A 13273-nucleotide genomic window follows, 5' to 3' on the forward strand; every position below is an offset into this window, starting at 1 on the left:
GTGTTGTTGTTGTTGTTGGGGACAAGTGTTGTAAATTAGCTTTGGCTACAAACACTATGATGCATACATTGGATAACTGTTTCAGATATCTATGTTTCTGTATCTGTCCCTATTTCAAATAAACTTAAAAAAAAAAGTATGCAGGGGCCATATTGAATGCTAAAAAAATGCTAAAAACAGATATTGTGTCAATTTTGTATTATACGTGATAAGGCGAATAAGTATATTATTAATTATTAGTTAGAACATTTCATCTTTTTCTAATTAGATGCCATTTTTTTTCTCTTTTCCTTACATTTTGTACTGTTATATTATCTATACGACTGTGTAACTAGTAACCAGTGTGTCAAAAAGTCTGCTTGTATGAAAATATTACTGTTCAGTTGCACATTTAACTATGTTTATTAGGGTTGTTGTAATTCTTCAAATGAATTAATAAGTTAGTATTATTAAATTATTTAACTAACTAAACTTTGTTTATATTTTAAGTATATATTTTTTGAGAGCTTCTAATATTTTAGATTTTAAACTTTTTCCATCAGGGCCGCTACTGAAAAGTCAAGTATGTAAGGGCTATTTTGATATTTATTTTCTTTTAAAAAAAATGCTAAAAACTTATGTACATCTAAAAACAAAACTTTGTGTTGTAGGTGACTTAGTGTATTATTATTAATATTTTAAAATGTTCAGCGTTTTCTGTTTACATTCCGTTGATTTGCTCTTTTTTCTTACATTTTACTGTTGTTTTAGACAGATATGTTGTTTGAAAATATGCAACTTTTAACATTTTTGCAGACACATTAGGTATGTTTGCACCCTCTCTCTCTCCAGCACTGGTATTTATGTTGTTTGTACATACTCCAATTTTGTAGAATACATTGTTAAGCTTCAGTTTGAGTCACCTCTAACCATTTTAGACAGCTTTAGATCTAAATAATCTGTAAGGACTGTAAGGAATCCTAATACTAACGGTCGATTCTTGCACTTAACCTCATTGTAAGAGTTGTTACTCCAGTATCTTTTTCTCCAAATCTTAATTTATTTACTGCCGTGTCTGACACCCCCTCTGGCAAAAAAAAAAAAAAGCCCTGTGACATCGGTCACACCGTGTGACTACTAGTTTCCCCTAATTTACAGTTTCCTGATTCAGTGCACCGACACCACCTCCTCCTCCTCACCCTGCTGACGCACACAATTCTACTTTTATACTCTGTTATATTTCTTATTTTTGTCGCCAGATGAGCTGAGGGAGGCTCGGTCGCTGTGGTTGTATATTACAACGTCACACCGAGGTGAATCTCATCTCCCCCACCTCATACAAATATAGCACCAACAACATTCAATCAAGTAACTCCGAAGCTATAAAGATAAAGGTCTTGGAGCATGTTATTGCTTTATTACAGCTCTCAGTGTGGTGCAGTTGTTGTGGAGGGGGAGTTTAAATACTTTCTGGACAAAATAGAAAATGAGTCTAACCGTGCAGTTCAAAGTCGGTGATTGGCGAGAGGACGGCACCGCATCTGGCAGGAGAAAGGTCATCGCTGAGCAACAAGCTTGTGATGTAGCCTCCATACTCCTGAGGGACAACAGCAGTGTTCATTTTGAAAGCAGTTTTTTTATATAGTTTTAGTCATAGCCTTTTGACTAAAATGTATTTGAGTAAGTCCATCCATCCATTCATTTTCTACCGCTTGTCCCTTTTGGGGCGGTGGGGAGTGCTGGAGCCTATCTCAGCTGCATTCGGGCAGAAGGCGGTGTACACCCTGGACAAGTCGCCACCTCATCGCAGGGCCAACACAGATAGACAGACAACATTCACACACTAGGGACCATTTAGTGTTCCCAGTCAACCTATCCACAGGTGCGTGTCTTTGGAGGTGGGAGGAAGCCGGAGGAAACCCACGCAGTAAGTCATCTAAATTAGTTTTAGTTGACAAAAGTTATTGTACATTTTGTTGACTAAAATATAAAGTATAAAGGATCTTTGAAGTTGTCTTTTATGAAGGTTATTGGAGATCATCTCAAAAACTAAATTCACAACAAGATCTACACTCCAGGAAAATATTATTACATTTTACACTAATCTTACTGTGTGTTATTTTACCTGAATTCAAGCATTTTTTCAAATGTTGAATTTTATATTACTATACACTACCGTTCAAAAGTTTGGGGTCACATTGAAATGTCCTTATTTTTGAAGGAAAAGCACTGTACTTTTCAATGAAGATAACTTTAAACTAGTCTTAACTTTAAAGAAATACACTCTATACATTGCTAATGTGGTAAATGAATATTCTAGCTGCAAATGTCTGGTTTTTGGTGCAATATCTACATAGGTGTATAGAGGCCCATTTCCAGCAACTATCACTCCAGTGTTCTAATGGTACAATGTGTTTGCTCATTGGCTCAGAAGGCTAATTGATGATTAGAAAACCCTTGGGCAATCATGTTCACACATCTGAAAACAGTTTAGCTCGTTACAGAAGCTACAAAACGGAGTTTCTGGAGCATCACATTTGTGGGGTCAATTAAACGCTCAAAATGGCCAGAAAAAGAGAACTTTCATCTGAAACTCGACAGTCTATTCTTGTTCTTAGAAATGAAGGCTATTCCACAAAATTGTTTGGGTGACCCCAAACTTTTGAACGATAGTGTAGTGGTCTTATGAATAATTCTGTATTATTTGCACAATTAACGTCTTGGCCACTGTCCCGTTTAAATTCAGCAACCAGTTTTGTAAATGTTTAACTTATATATATATCTCACATACCTGTTGTTCTTTGTGTGTTATCTTGAAAAATGACAAATTTGCTCTTTTGGGTTGTCAAGTTGTGCAATCAATAGCTGAACTGTGTGCCGAGGATATCGATTAAAGTGCACTGTACAAGTACCGTATTTTTCGGACTATAAGTCGCAGTTTTTTTCATAGTTTGGCCGGGGGTGCGACTTATACTCAGGAGCGACTTATGTGTGAAATTATTAACACATTACCGTAAAATATCAAATAATATTATTTAGCTCATTCACATAAGAGACTAGACGTATAAGATTTCATGGGATTTAGCGATTAGGAGTGACAGATTGTTTGGTAAACGTATAGCATGTTCTATATGTTATAGTTATTTGAATGACTCTTACCATAATATGTTACGTTAACATACCAGGCACGTTCTCAGTTGGTTATTTATGCGTCATATAACGTACACTTATTCAGCCTGTTGTTCACTATTCTTTATTTATTTTAAATTGCCTTTCAAATGTCTATTCTTGGTGTTGGGTTTTATCAAATACATTTCCCCAAAAAATGCGACTTATACATGTTTTTTTCCTTCTTTATTATGCATTTTCGGCCGGTGCGACTTATACTCCGAAAAATACGGTATCCTGCTTATTAAATTGGCCGACAAGCTCGCTTAACAAAAGAAGTGGTAGAGTAAGCGGTCTTGCTCCTGCTCTACTGCCTTTAATAGTCACAGTAATTCAGTACAGTACGAGTCATTTGGAAATATTAGCTTACTTTTGCTTAGATGTCTTGATGAATAACCTGCAGATGGCGCTTCAAGTTGGTTATATTTTTACCGGAGAAAATCGAGCCAAAGGGTTTAGAACCTGTCATGTCAACCGCAGCAAAGGTGAAGCGTGTCCATAGGTCTTCCCGTTTCTCTCTTGCAGGTGTAGAAGACATACTGAATTGAGGTGTGTAAAAATACAGTCTTGTTTTCCCAGTGAGAAGTCAAAACACGGTGCCTTACGAAAACAGTAGTTCTGATTGGACCCCCTCTGTGATTTATCCCACACCCCTTTTTCTACCGCTTATCCCTTTCGAGGTCGCGGGGGTTTCTGGAGCCTATCTCAGCTGCTATCGGGCAGAAGGCGGGGTCCCACACCCCTCACCCACATGCAAATATGATTGGACAGATCTCTAACTCGTCCCATTTGCCGAAAGACAAAATTAAGTATGATTTTATTTTGTCTCGCTTTTATTTTTTGACTAAATTGTCAATTCATTGTTTTAGTCAACATGCGTTTGTTTTGATTAGTTAGGGTTCTATTTTAGTCAGCAAAATGAACACTGGACAACTGGGCGGTATAGCTCGGTTGGTGGAGCGGCCGTGCCAGCAACTTGAGGGTTCCAGGTTCGATTCCCGCTTTCGCCATCCTAGTCACTGCTGTTTTGTCCTTGGGCAAGACACTTTACCCACCTGCTCCCAGTGCCACCCACACTGGTTTAAATGTAACTTGGATATTGGGTTTCACTATGTAAAGCGCTTTGAGTCACTAGAGAAAAGCGCTATTTAAATATAATTCACTTCACTTCACTTCACAACAGTAGTTATTTTAAACAAATAAGTCTTTCAGTTGGGAAACTTACCTTTCCAAATGCTCCCACCCTGGTCTTGTCAATGTAGGGCTTATTCAGAATGTCACTGCTACAGACATAATTAAACATCAAAAACACTTCCTACAAGCCCACTAAATGTATTGTTTTTCCCCCCGCGTCAGCTCCACATACTTTATGGCGTCCCTCTGGTCCTGCTCCTCCAGCACGCCCACCTTCTTCTGGATGCGGTGCAGCAAGTTGGTGCCCTGGAAGCCGCTGCCGCGCCCATCACAACGTGCCACAATGGCGCCGAAGCTGCTCACCAGCACCGTGGCCCAGTCCATGTGGAAGCGCTCCGACACGCTCTGGCCACCAGGTGTGCCGTCGCTGCATGCGGACCAACACAATAGACAAGTAAGACGCAACCACTACTGTTTCAGTAGAAAGTGATGTTCTTTTAGCGTGCATGTCATACATGAGCAGCAGCAGAGGGTAGTGGGAGGTTTCCACAAAGCCTGCAGGTTTGAGGATCTGCATTGACAAAGCTGTGGAAAGCACACTGTAAATGAGTATTACACAGCAAATCCTATCCATCCATGCATACAGTCACTAATCCTTCATACACTCCTGTAAAAAAAAGATTAAGAACACCCTGTTTAACTTTTCTACTCTTGAACTGCACCATTAGAAAATGGGTACCTTTCACATTTGAACTGACTCAGTACCAATTCCCGGTACTTATGTAAATCCTCATGTGGTAATAAATGTTTAATATTGAAATCTCTTCTTTTTATACCACATAGAGCTGATTATGATAACAGTGCTGTCAAGTTGTTATATAATGTTTTCTTACACCTCTAAGTCTCATTTGCAAGTATTATATAGTAGACTTTACATGCAGTTGCATTCCAAGTTGTTAGATGGCATTAGTGCATAGACTACAGCAGGGGTCAGGAACCTTTTTGGCTGAGAGAGCCATAAAAAGCCAAATATTTAAAAAAATTTCTGTGAGAGCCATATCATTTTTTTTAACACTGAATACCACTAAATGCATGCATTTTTAAGTAAGACCGACATTTTTAGAGTATAACAAGTCTATTATTATTTTTAATAAAGTTGTTATTCTGAATTTAACCAATAATAAACAAAATACTTCTTACCAATAATGCGGCGTGTTGAACCGGTGCAGTAGAAAAACAGATGGATAGAATAAAATGCATGAGAATGTTTTATATTTTGAACGTTATTTTTAACAGTGTGATTATCAGCGGGATTACTCATTAATTATCGTGTTAAGCAATGTCAGCTAAGAATTATCTGAGAGCCAGATGCAGTCATCAAAAGAGCCACATCTGGCTCGAGAGCCATAGGTTCCCTACCCCTGGACTACAGCATGGGTCCCCAACCTGTCGATCTACCAGTCGATCTTTGCGAACCTATCGGTCAATCGCAAAAATATTAGAAAAAAAAAATATATATATATATATATATATATATATATATATATATATATATATATATATATATATATATATATATATATATATATATATATATATATATTAAAATGACATCAGTACGTAACAACCCCACTCGGCGAGTGACCAACAAACCCACCATCAGGCAAGCATTTTAACACCTGATCACGCACGCACTGCCTCATTCTCTTTAACCTCTCATTCTGCGGCTCACGACACCGTGCCCACACCCTCCGACAACAACCGGCCACAACACCCGCTCGTCTCGCAAACGCGCATTTCATGACGTGCTCAAAAATCATCAAGCTACAACAATGCATTAAGGCTGATTGTGGCAATGCATCATATATTTTTTAGCGTCAAACAACTCTTCCCTCAACCACAAGTCCATGACCGTCATCCATCGCCTGTGGTTGGAACTAACAAGCCAAATACTAAAGTCCATGAACATTGCTCCAAAGTACGGATTTTGTGTTGAATATTGTGAATACAAAACTAAACCATTGACTTATGCAAAGGCAGTAATGTATGATAAAATAGCAGCTAAAGGGCTTCCCCGTATGTCCCCTTTTTATTTACAAAGGAAAAACCAGCCAGATGAACTTTTAAATTTTACTACTTCCGGCGCGGAAGTAAGACAACCATGTGACCATTGGATGAACAAATATACTACAGACTAGTAGCCATTAACAGTTGGGTTGCCTCACTCGTTTGTCATTGGCCCAAGGCACATTACAAAAAACAGCAGCAAAAATTGGGAAAATGGCAAGAAACACAATGAGAAAAAAAGCCAAGTAATATAGAAATGTATCACAACTTTTATCTCATGGATGAATGTAGTTAATCATAGAACTGGCTGGCACCTGGCAACCCAATGTTATTAAAAAGTATTGATTTTGAATTGAGAATCGTTTTGAATCGAGAATCGATCCTGAAGTGAATCGTTACCGCCAAGAATCGAATTAAATCAAATTGTGTGGTGCGCAAAGATTCACAGCCCTACTAATCAGGAGCATGTATAGGGCATATGCATATCTAATGCAAATTAGCAACATTAGCATCGAGCTGGCACATTTTGTGAAGTGGAGCCTTACTGTACGATCAAGCCTTTATCAGGCATGATCTCTTTGTTGGCATGGAAATTGTAACATTTCCCAGAACAGGGGTGGCCATAGTGTGGCCCCTGGGCCGAATTCGGCCTGCTGAGTTGTTTCTTTTGGGGTCTTCGATAAATTCTATATGTATTCATATTCTTTTAAGTTCACACAGACATTAATGGCATCTCCGTAAGCCTAACAAGTTGTCATATATCGAACGTGAGCATTTAACTACCTTAAATAATGGCGGTATGGGATTAAACCACTCACTTATTGTGCAGCTATATGCTTAAAATTGCTGTGTTTGGCCCACGGCCCATTGGCACATGTTCACGTTGGCAAAAGTTTGTGCCCGAGTCTGCTTTAAGTGCTTGTTTACCCGCAGAGTGTTTAACTGGTGCCTAGTCTGCAGCCGAACATGACATCAAGGGCAACAAAAATGTCAAAATATGGTACCATTTGATTTTACGTGAATTTTGTTTGTTGCTACTTATAGAAGTACTGAGTGTGCTGTCCATCCCTTGGTAAAACCCTATTCCAAACCCAACCCTAATTTAACTCTAGCCACCACCGTAACCCTAGCTCGCTCCAACACTGATGTTATCCCCTGCCGCAACTCTAAATCCAACACCGGCTCTAACCCTAAACCTTAGCCCCAACCCTGATTCATATCGTTTTACAACAACCCAAAGCGGGCACCACAGATGTTATTTACTCTAAAATTGAATGAAACATGGACACTAGGGCTGTAAATCTTTGGGTGTCCCACGATTCGATTCAATATCGATTCTTGGGGTCACGATTCGATTCAAAATCGATTTTTTTCGATTCAACGCGATTCTTGATTCAAAAACGATATTTTCAAAACGATTCTCTATTCATTCAATACATAGGATTTCAGCAGGATCTACCCCAGTCCGCTGACATGCAAGCAGAGTAGTAGATTTTTGTAAAAAGCTTTTATAATTGTAAAGGACAATGTTTTATCAACTGATTGCAATAATGGTAATTTGTTTTAACTATTAAATGAACCAAAAATATGACTTATTTTATCTTTGTGAAAATATTGGACACAGTGTGTTGTCAAGCGTATGAGATGCGATGCAAGTGTAAGCCACTGTGACACTATTGTTCTTTTTTTAATTTTTTTATAAATGTCTAATGATTATTTCAATGAGGGATTTTTAATCACTGCTATGTTGAAATTGTAACTAATATTGATACTGTTGTTGATAATATTCATTTTTGTTTCACTACTTTTGGTTTGTTCTGTGTCGTGTTTGTGTCTCCTCTCAATTGCTCTGTTTATTGCAGTTCTGAGTGTTGCTGGGTCGGGTTTGGTTTTGGAATTGGATTGCATTGTTATGGTATTGCTGTGTATTGTGTTGTTGGATTGATTAACTAAAAAATAATAATAAAACAAATAAAAATTAAAAAATTAAAAAATAAAAAAAATAAAAAAAATAGATTTTTTAAAAATGAGAATTGATTCTGAATCACTAAATTGGCCCTAGTGAGAGTGTGAATGTTGTCTGTCTATCTGTGTTGGCCCTGCGATGAGGTGGCGACTTGTCCAGGGTGTACCCCGCCTTCCGCCCGATTGTAGCTGAGATAGGCTCCAGCGCCCCCCGAGACCCCGAAGGGAATAAGCGGTAGAAAATGGATGGATGGATGGATTCTGAATCGCACAACGTGAGAATCGCGATTCGAATTCGAATCGATTTTTTCCCACACCCCTAATGGACACATACTGTAGTCGTCTTTGTCGATCTGATGGTATTCCACTATGGGCATCTGCATGTTATCCAGCGTCAGCTTCAGCATTTCATTGGTCTCCAGTTTGTGGACTTCAATCAGACCTAAAAAGGACACAATAGTTAATTCATTAAATAAGTGGGTTATTGGGTTGGGTCTCATATTCCAGAGTTTCTTCCACCTGCAAGAATATCAGTTGGAGTAAATATGATTAACGAATTGTGGACATTTATTAGACCAGCCAGAAGGGAAAGCTCTGACACACACACACTTACAGTAAGTAATCTGATTACAGCATGCTGCTGTTGCATGTGCTCGGTTGTAATTTAATGACAACATCCAGGTTGCCAGGCGCAATGAGATTACCTCGCTGGACTTGTCAACACTACAAGTCCAAGTCAGGTGTGTGGGAAGTTGTGATTAGATTATTAGAACAACGTTGCTGTAGTGTAGGACAGTGTATCCAGATCTTTTCTGTTTGATGAAACCGATGCGCAAACAGACAAAATGAATACTGACTGTCCATCTGTGCAAATCGAGAGTTTGTTTTCTAGAGAAATAATAGTAGCCTGGTTTAATCTGCTTGAGTGACAGCTGCAGCGTGTTTTACAAGTTTACCAAAATACAGTCTTACAGTAAGAATTGGATTGGAACCTCAATCTAAAAGGATGGAACAATAAGATTCCCCTCACACACAAGGTGTTTGGCGATTAGCAGTCCTAGAAGTGACAAAACCTTATTTCAGGTAGCTGCTGTTATAATTTGTTTTTTTGCTTCATGCATGTCTACCTCATTATTCTCAACTTTGACCTTGAGGTGACGTCACAGTAAAATGAATCGTTTTAATATTAATAATAAACAAAATCTACAGTCTTTGAGCTTTGAATTTTGCGCCTCGCTGACTATGTTTACACTGCAGGACAAAGTGGCCCAAATTGGATTTTTTTGAAATGTGATTTTTTTCCAGCTGTCTGTTTACACTGCAAGTAAAATGTGATTTTTATCAGACTCCAGTGTAAACGTGCACAGGCCCCAATGTGGCCTCAACGTCACTTGCATGCGAAAACAAGGGAAATTGACTTGGAGGAAGTCGCTAGTACTACAAAATAGAATAAAAGTCACAACATCTTAAAAATGAGTGTTTTTAAACGTGAAAGTAAATCAAAGTCATATAATGTATGAATGCATGTATATAGTGTAATATATTTGCGAGTGTTGTCATTTTTTAATGGCTGTTGAGTAGAGGAGACACGCACCTCAGCGTGGATCTACGGGAGCTTTAGTTTTCAACTCACATGTAAGCAAATGCGCCACAGCGTCAATTCCGGTCCAATCACTATTTCTTCGGAATCAAAATATATATTCATATAATAAATACAGCCTATTATTTGCGCACTATTGACAAGTGATGCGCCTAAAATTTGGTTGTCTTAAATAGACTTTGATCACCGAAACCGGATGTTGTGATGAAATATCCACTTGCGCAGGCGACTGCGTCTTTTCGGCGCACACGAATGACGTAGCTCGCCCAAAGCTGACGGAAAAGTCACACATGGGTCGCATTGCGATTAGACTGAAGTCACATTTGAAAAGATCAGATTCCAATCGGATTCTGGACTACCTCCTGACGTGGCCTGAATCTGATGCCAAAATATCCGATTTGAAGCACTTTGGAGTGTTTAGACTGGCAAAAAACCCCAGATCTGTGTCACTTGAGGGCAAAAAACTCAGATTTGGTGTACGTTGTCACATTTTTTCAAAATGCACTTATTGAAAAATCATATTGCGGTTCCTCGCTATTTCGACAACACCTTATTGGTCAAAATTATAGATTGAAGCAAATGTTATGTATTTTTGCCCAACATTTTTCTTTGCAAGCATAAAATGGCTCGATGAACTGAACAAATATAAGTACTTTACTGTATTGCACAGCAGATCATCATCATCATCAAACAAATGGCAGTATTTTCACAGATTAGTGGTTGTGTTTAGGAACAGTGTGTCTATATTACTTTGCAGTAGAGATGGGTACCGTTCACATTTAAACCGATACAGTACCAATTCTGGGTATCTAGGAATCGATATCTACATATATCCATATTTAAGAGTTATTTCTTTCTATAGTCATGTTTGAAATAACTAGTGTTCTCTTTGTGCTCTTTCTATTTTTTCTCCATCTCTTGTCCGCAAGTGCATTGTGAGTTACCTTGACTTTAGGAATGTGAGGAGGAGAGATACTCCTTTTTCCTTAGTTCATCCTGTCTCAGGCTAAAGTAGAACAATAGACATGTGTATTCGTTCCGGAGGGTGGGGGCTATTGACATATTGTAGAAGAACACAGCACTTCCGTGGGTTTTTCAGATCAACTTCGCTACGCAATTGAATGTGTTGTGCTAGGCTGGTCTCTATCTCTAAAGCTTTGGAAATAAATTACAAAATACCTATTCTGTGCTGGTGGTAATTTTAACTCAGCTTATGTGTCATTGGAAGAACTTGGGATTGACCAGTAACTTAAATTCCCTTGGAGGAACATCTGGTCCAAACGCAACAGTATCTAGGAATCGATACCAGTACTCAGCGGTACCAATTTTCAGTACTTTTGTGTGTGTTAATAAATATGAATTCTTCTTCTTAATAAAATCTTGTTTTTTATTGCAACATTTAAAAAAGTGTTGATTAGAATAACTGCTGTCCACTTGTTATATCTAGTTTTATTATCATATTACTATCATTTGCAAGTATGACATTAGGTTGCAATTACAGTTGCAAGTCCAAGATGTTAGATGGCCGAAGTGTATAGTTTATGGTGTTTTTTGTTGCGCCCTAAAAAGTGATAATACTTTAAGTATTGTACTTATTGCACACCAGCTATTTATTTGTAACGTGCATCTTAGTTGTAGTTTTCATTTGCAAATTTGAAGGTGTTGAAATCGCCATGTAAAATCGTCAATTTCTTTGTTGGCATTGAAAATTGCAACATTACCTAGAGGTTGTTTGGCTGAGTCCGCTCTCAGTGCTGCTTGAGTGATCGCCAATTTCCGAAGTGCAAAGCGGGCCTGACGTCACGCACAACCCTGGTACCGTAAGATGGCACCGTTAGACTTTACGTGAATCGGTGCCTGGTAGGACACGGTCGGTGCCAAAAAAGTACTGTGTTCAATACCCATCTTTAATAAGCGGTTTGTGTTATGTATTATGTAATACAGTTACAGCATATCTCTCATATTTTATTATGTCTGCTACATGTCTAGAGGACTCTAATCATGTGAAAAACCTCAATTCATAAACAGTATTTTTTACGCTTTAACTATGAAATTATTCGATTTGTAAATAAGAAATTCACTTATTGCGGTCAAATCTGGAACCAATCAACTGCGATAAACGAGTACATAAACAAATACATGTGTTAAACTTGGCATAGTTCTTAAGAAAAAGGATAAATAGTCACCTGTTTGTCGATTATTTTTTGCATTGTGTGGGAATGTTTTTGGCCCCCAGTAGGGCCCCTGGTGTATGCCGTACTCACGCTCTGTGTTTTGGCTCTCCACAGCGTCATCGTCTCTTTGCGTCTGGAAAATGGACAGGAATGGGACGTCTGGGCCTAAACGGAACATCGCCGAGTCAGCGGGGTTATATTAGTAAGACAACAATGACAGAATAATAATAAAAAATGTCATCGGCTGAAATTGTTTTTTCCCTATCCAGGCAAAACATCGAGAACTTTTCAGGCAAAAAGTGGGAAACAAATCAAGCGAGTGTTGCTCTTAGCAAATTGGGAGCACAAGTTGCACTTCTTATTGCGGCCTCTCTCCCCCGTTCACCGGCAAAACCCGCCGTCACCGTAATGATGATGTCACGACTTTATCAAATCAAGCGTTCCGCCAGGAGCGAGCCGAAGTGGACCTTTGTCCCCCCACCCCGAGAGAGCGGGAGAAGTGTGCTTTTATTTCTGAATCTCATTTCCCGCAGAGGGTTAGGCGGTCATGTGATTTAGTGGTCGCAGTGCGAGGTTGATAGCATTTGTGCACTGCACATAAATCAGATGTATGTACAAAATTGCTCGCATTTTTGGGTACACTTGTACAGTCTACTGAGCTAAATTAGATATTTCAATAGTGACACACTACAGTTCCAACTACAACCACTAGGGGTGTCACAGTATGTAACAATCATGGTTTGGTAAGTACCTTGGTTGAGGTTAATATTGGGGTACAGTAAGGCAATAAAATGCAAACTTAAAACTGCTATTAAATTCTCAAACAACAAATAATATAATATATCAAATCATATACCGTATTTTTCGGAGTGTAAGTCGCTCCGGAGTAAAAGGCCAGGTTCGGTCTTGTGAACGCAAGATCCTTGACAAACAAAACTTTTATCCTGAAGGATTTCTTCACTTCCCGCGGACTGGACTTCCTCTGTGTGACGGAAACATGGCTGAGAGCCGGTGAGTCCGCCCCTCTTAATGAACTTCTGCCTCCGGAGTGTTCCTACTTTAATTCTCCGCGGTCGTCCGGCCGAAAAGGAGGAGGATTAGCAGTCGTTTTTAAAAATGACTTTAAATGCCGTCAGATCCGCGTGCAATCCTCCTTTTCAAGCTTCGAACTGTGCATGTTTGAACT

At 38.9% G+C, this 13273-nt stretch overlaps 2 protein-coding genes across 6 annotated transcripts in view; one reads left to right on the top strand and one right to left on the bottom strand.

Moving 5' to 3' along the window:
• The window catches only part of LOC133629869 (gamma-glutamyl hydrolase-like), a 51189-nt gene extending 38892 nt beyond the window's left edge, over positions 1–12297 (top strand). For both annotated transcript variants that reach the window (XM_062020917.1, XM_062020918.1), the window contains 2 exons: positions 4504–4735; positions 12202–12297. The gene's annotated coding sequence lies outside the window, so the exon portion shown is untranslated. The remainder of the gene's footprint in view (positions 1–4503; positions 4736–12201) is intronic.
• Positions 1–13273, bottom strand: part of dpp6a (dipeptidyl-peptidase 6a) — a 457192-nt gene that overhangs the window by 10369 nt on the left and 433550 nt on the right. For all 4 annotated transcript variants that reach the window (XM_062020913.1, XM_062020912.1, XM_062020915.1 and 1 more), the window contains 6 exons: positions 12178–12252; positions 8648–8755; positions 4797–4866; positions 4514–4708; positions 4373–4430; positions 1477–1576 (listed from right to left, as the gene is read on the bottom strand). In XM_062020913.1, the coding sequence (XP_061876897.1) occupies positions 1477–1576; positions 4373–4430; positions 4514–4708; positions 4797–4866; positions 8648–8755; positions 12178–12252 (606 nt within the window). The remainder of the gene's footprint in view (positions 1–1476; positions 1577–4372; positions 4431–4513; positions 4709–4796; positions 4867–8647; positions 8756–12177; positions 12253–13273) is intronic.

The sequence above is a fragment of the Entelurus aequoreus genome, linkage group LG15 (assembly GCF_033978785.1).
Source record: "Entelurus aequoreus isolate RoL-2023_Sb linkage group LG15, RoL_Eaeq_v1.1, whole genome shotgun sequence".
Taxonomy (NCBI): Eukaryota; Metazoa; Chordata; class Actinopteri; order Syngnathiformes; family Syngnathidae; genus Entelurus; species Entelurus aequoreus.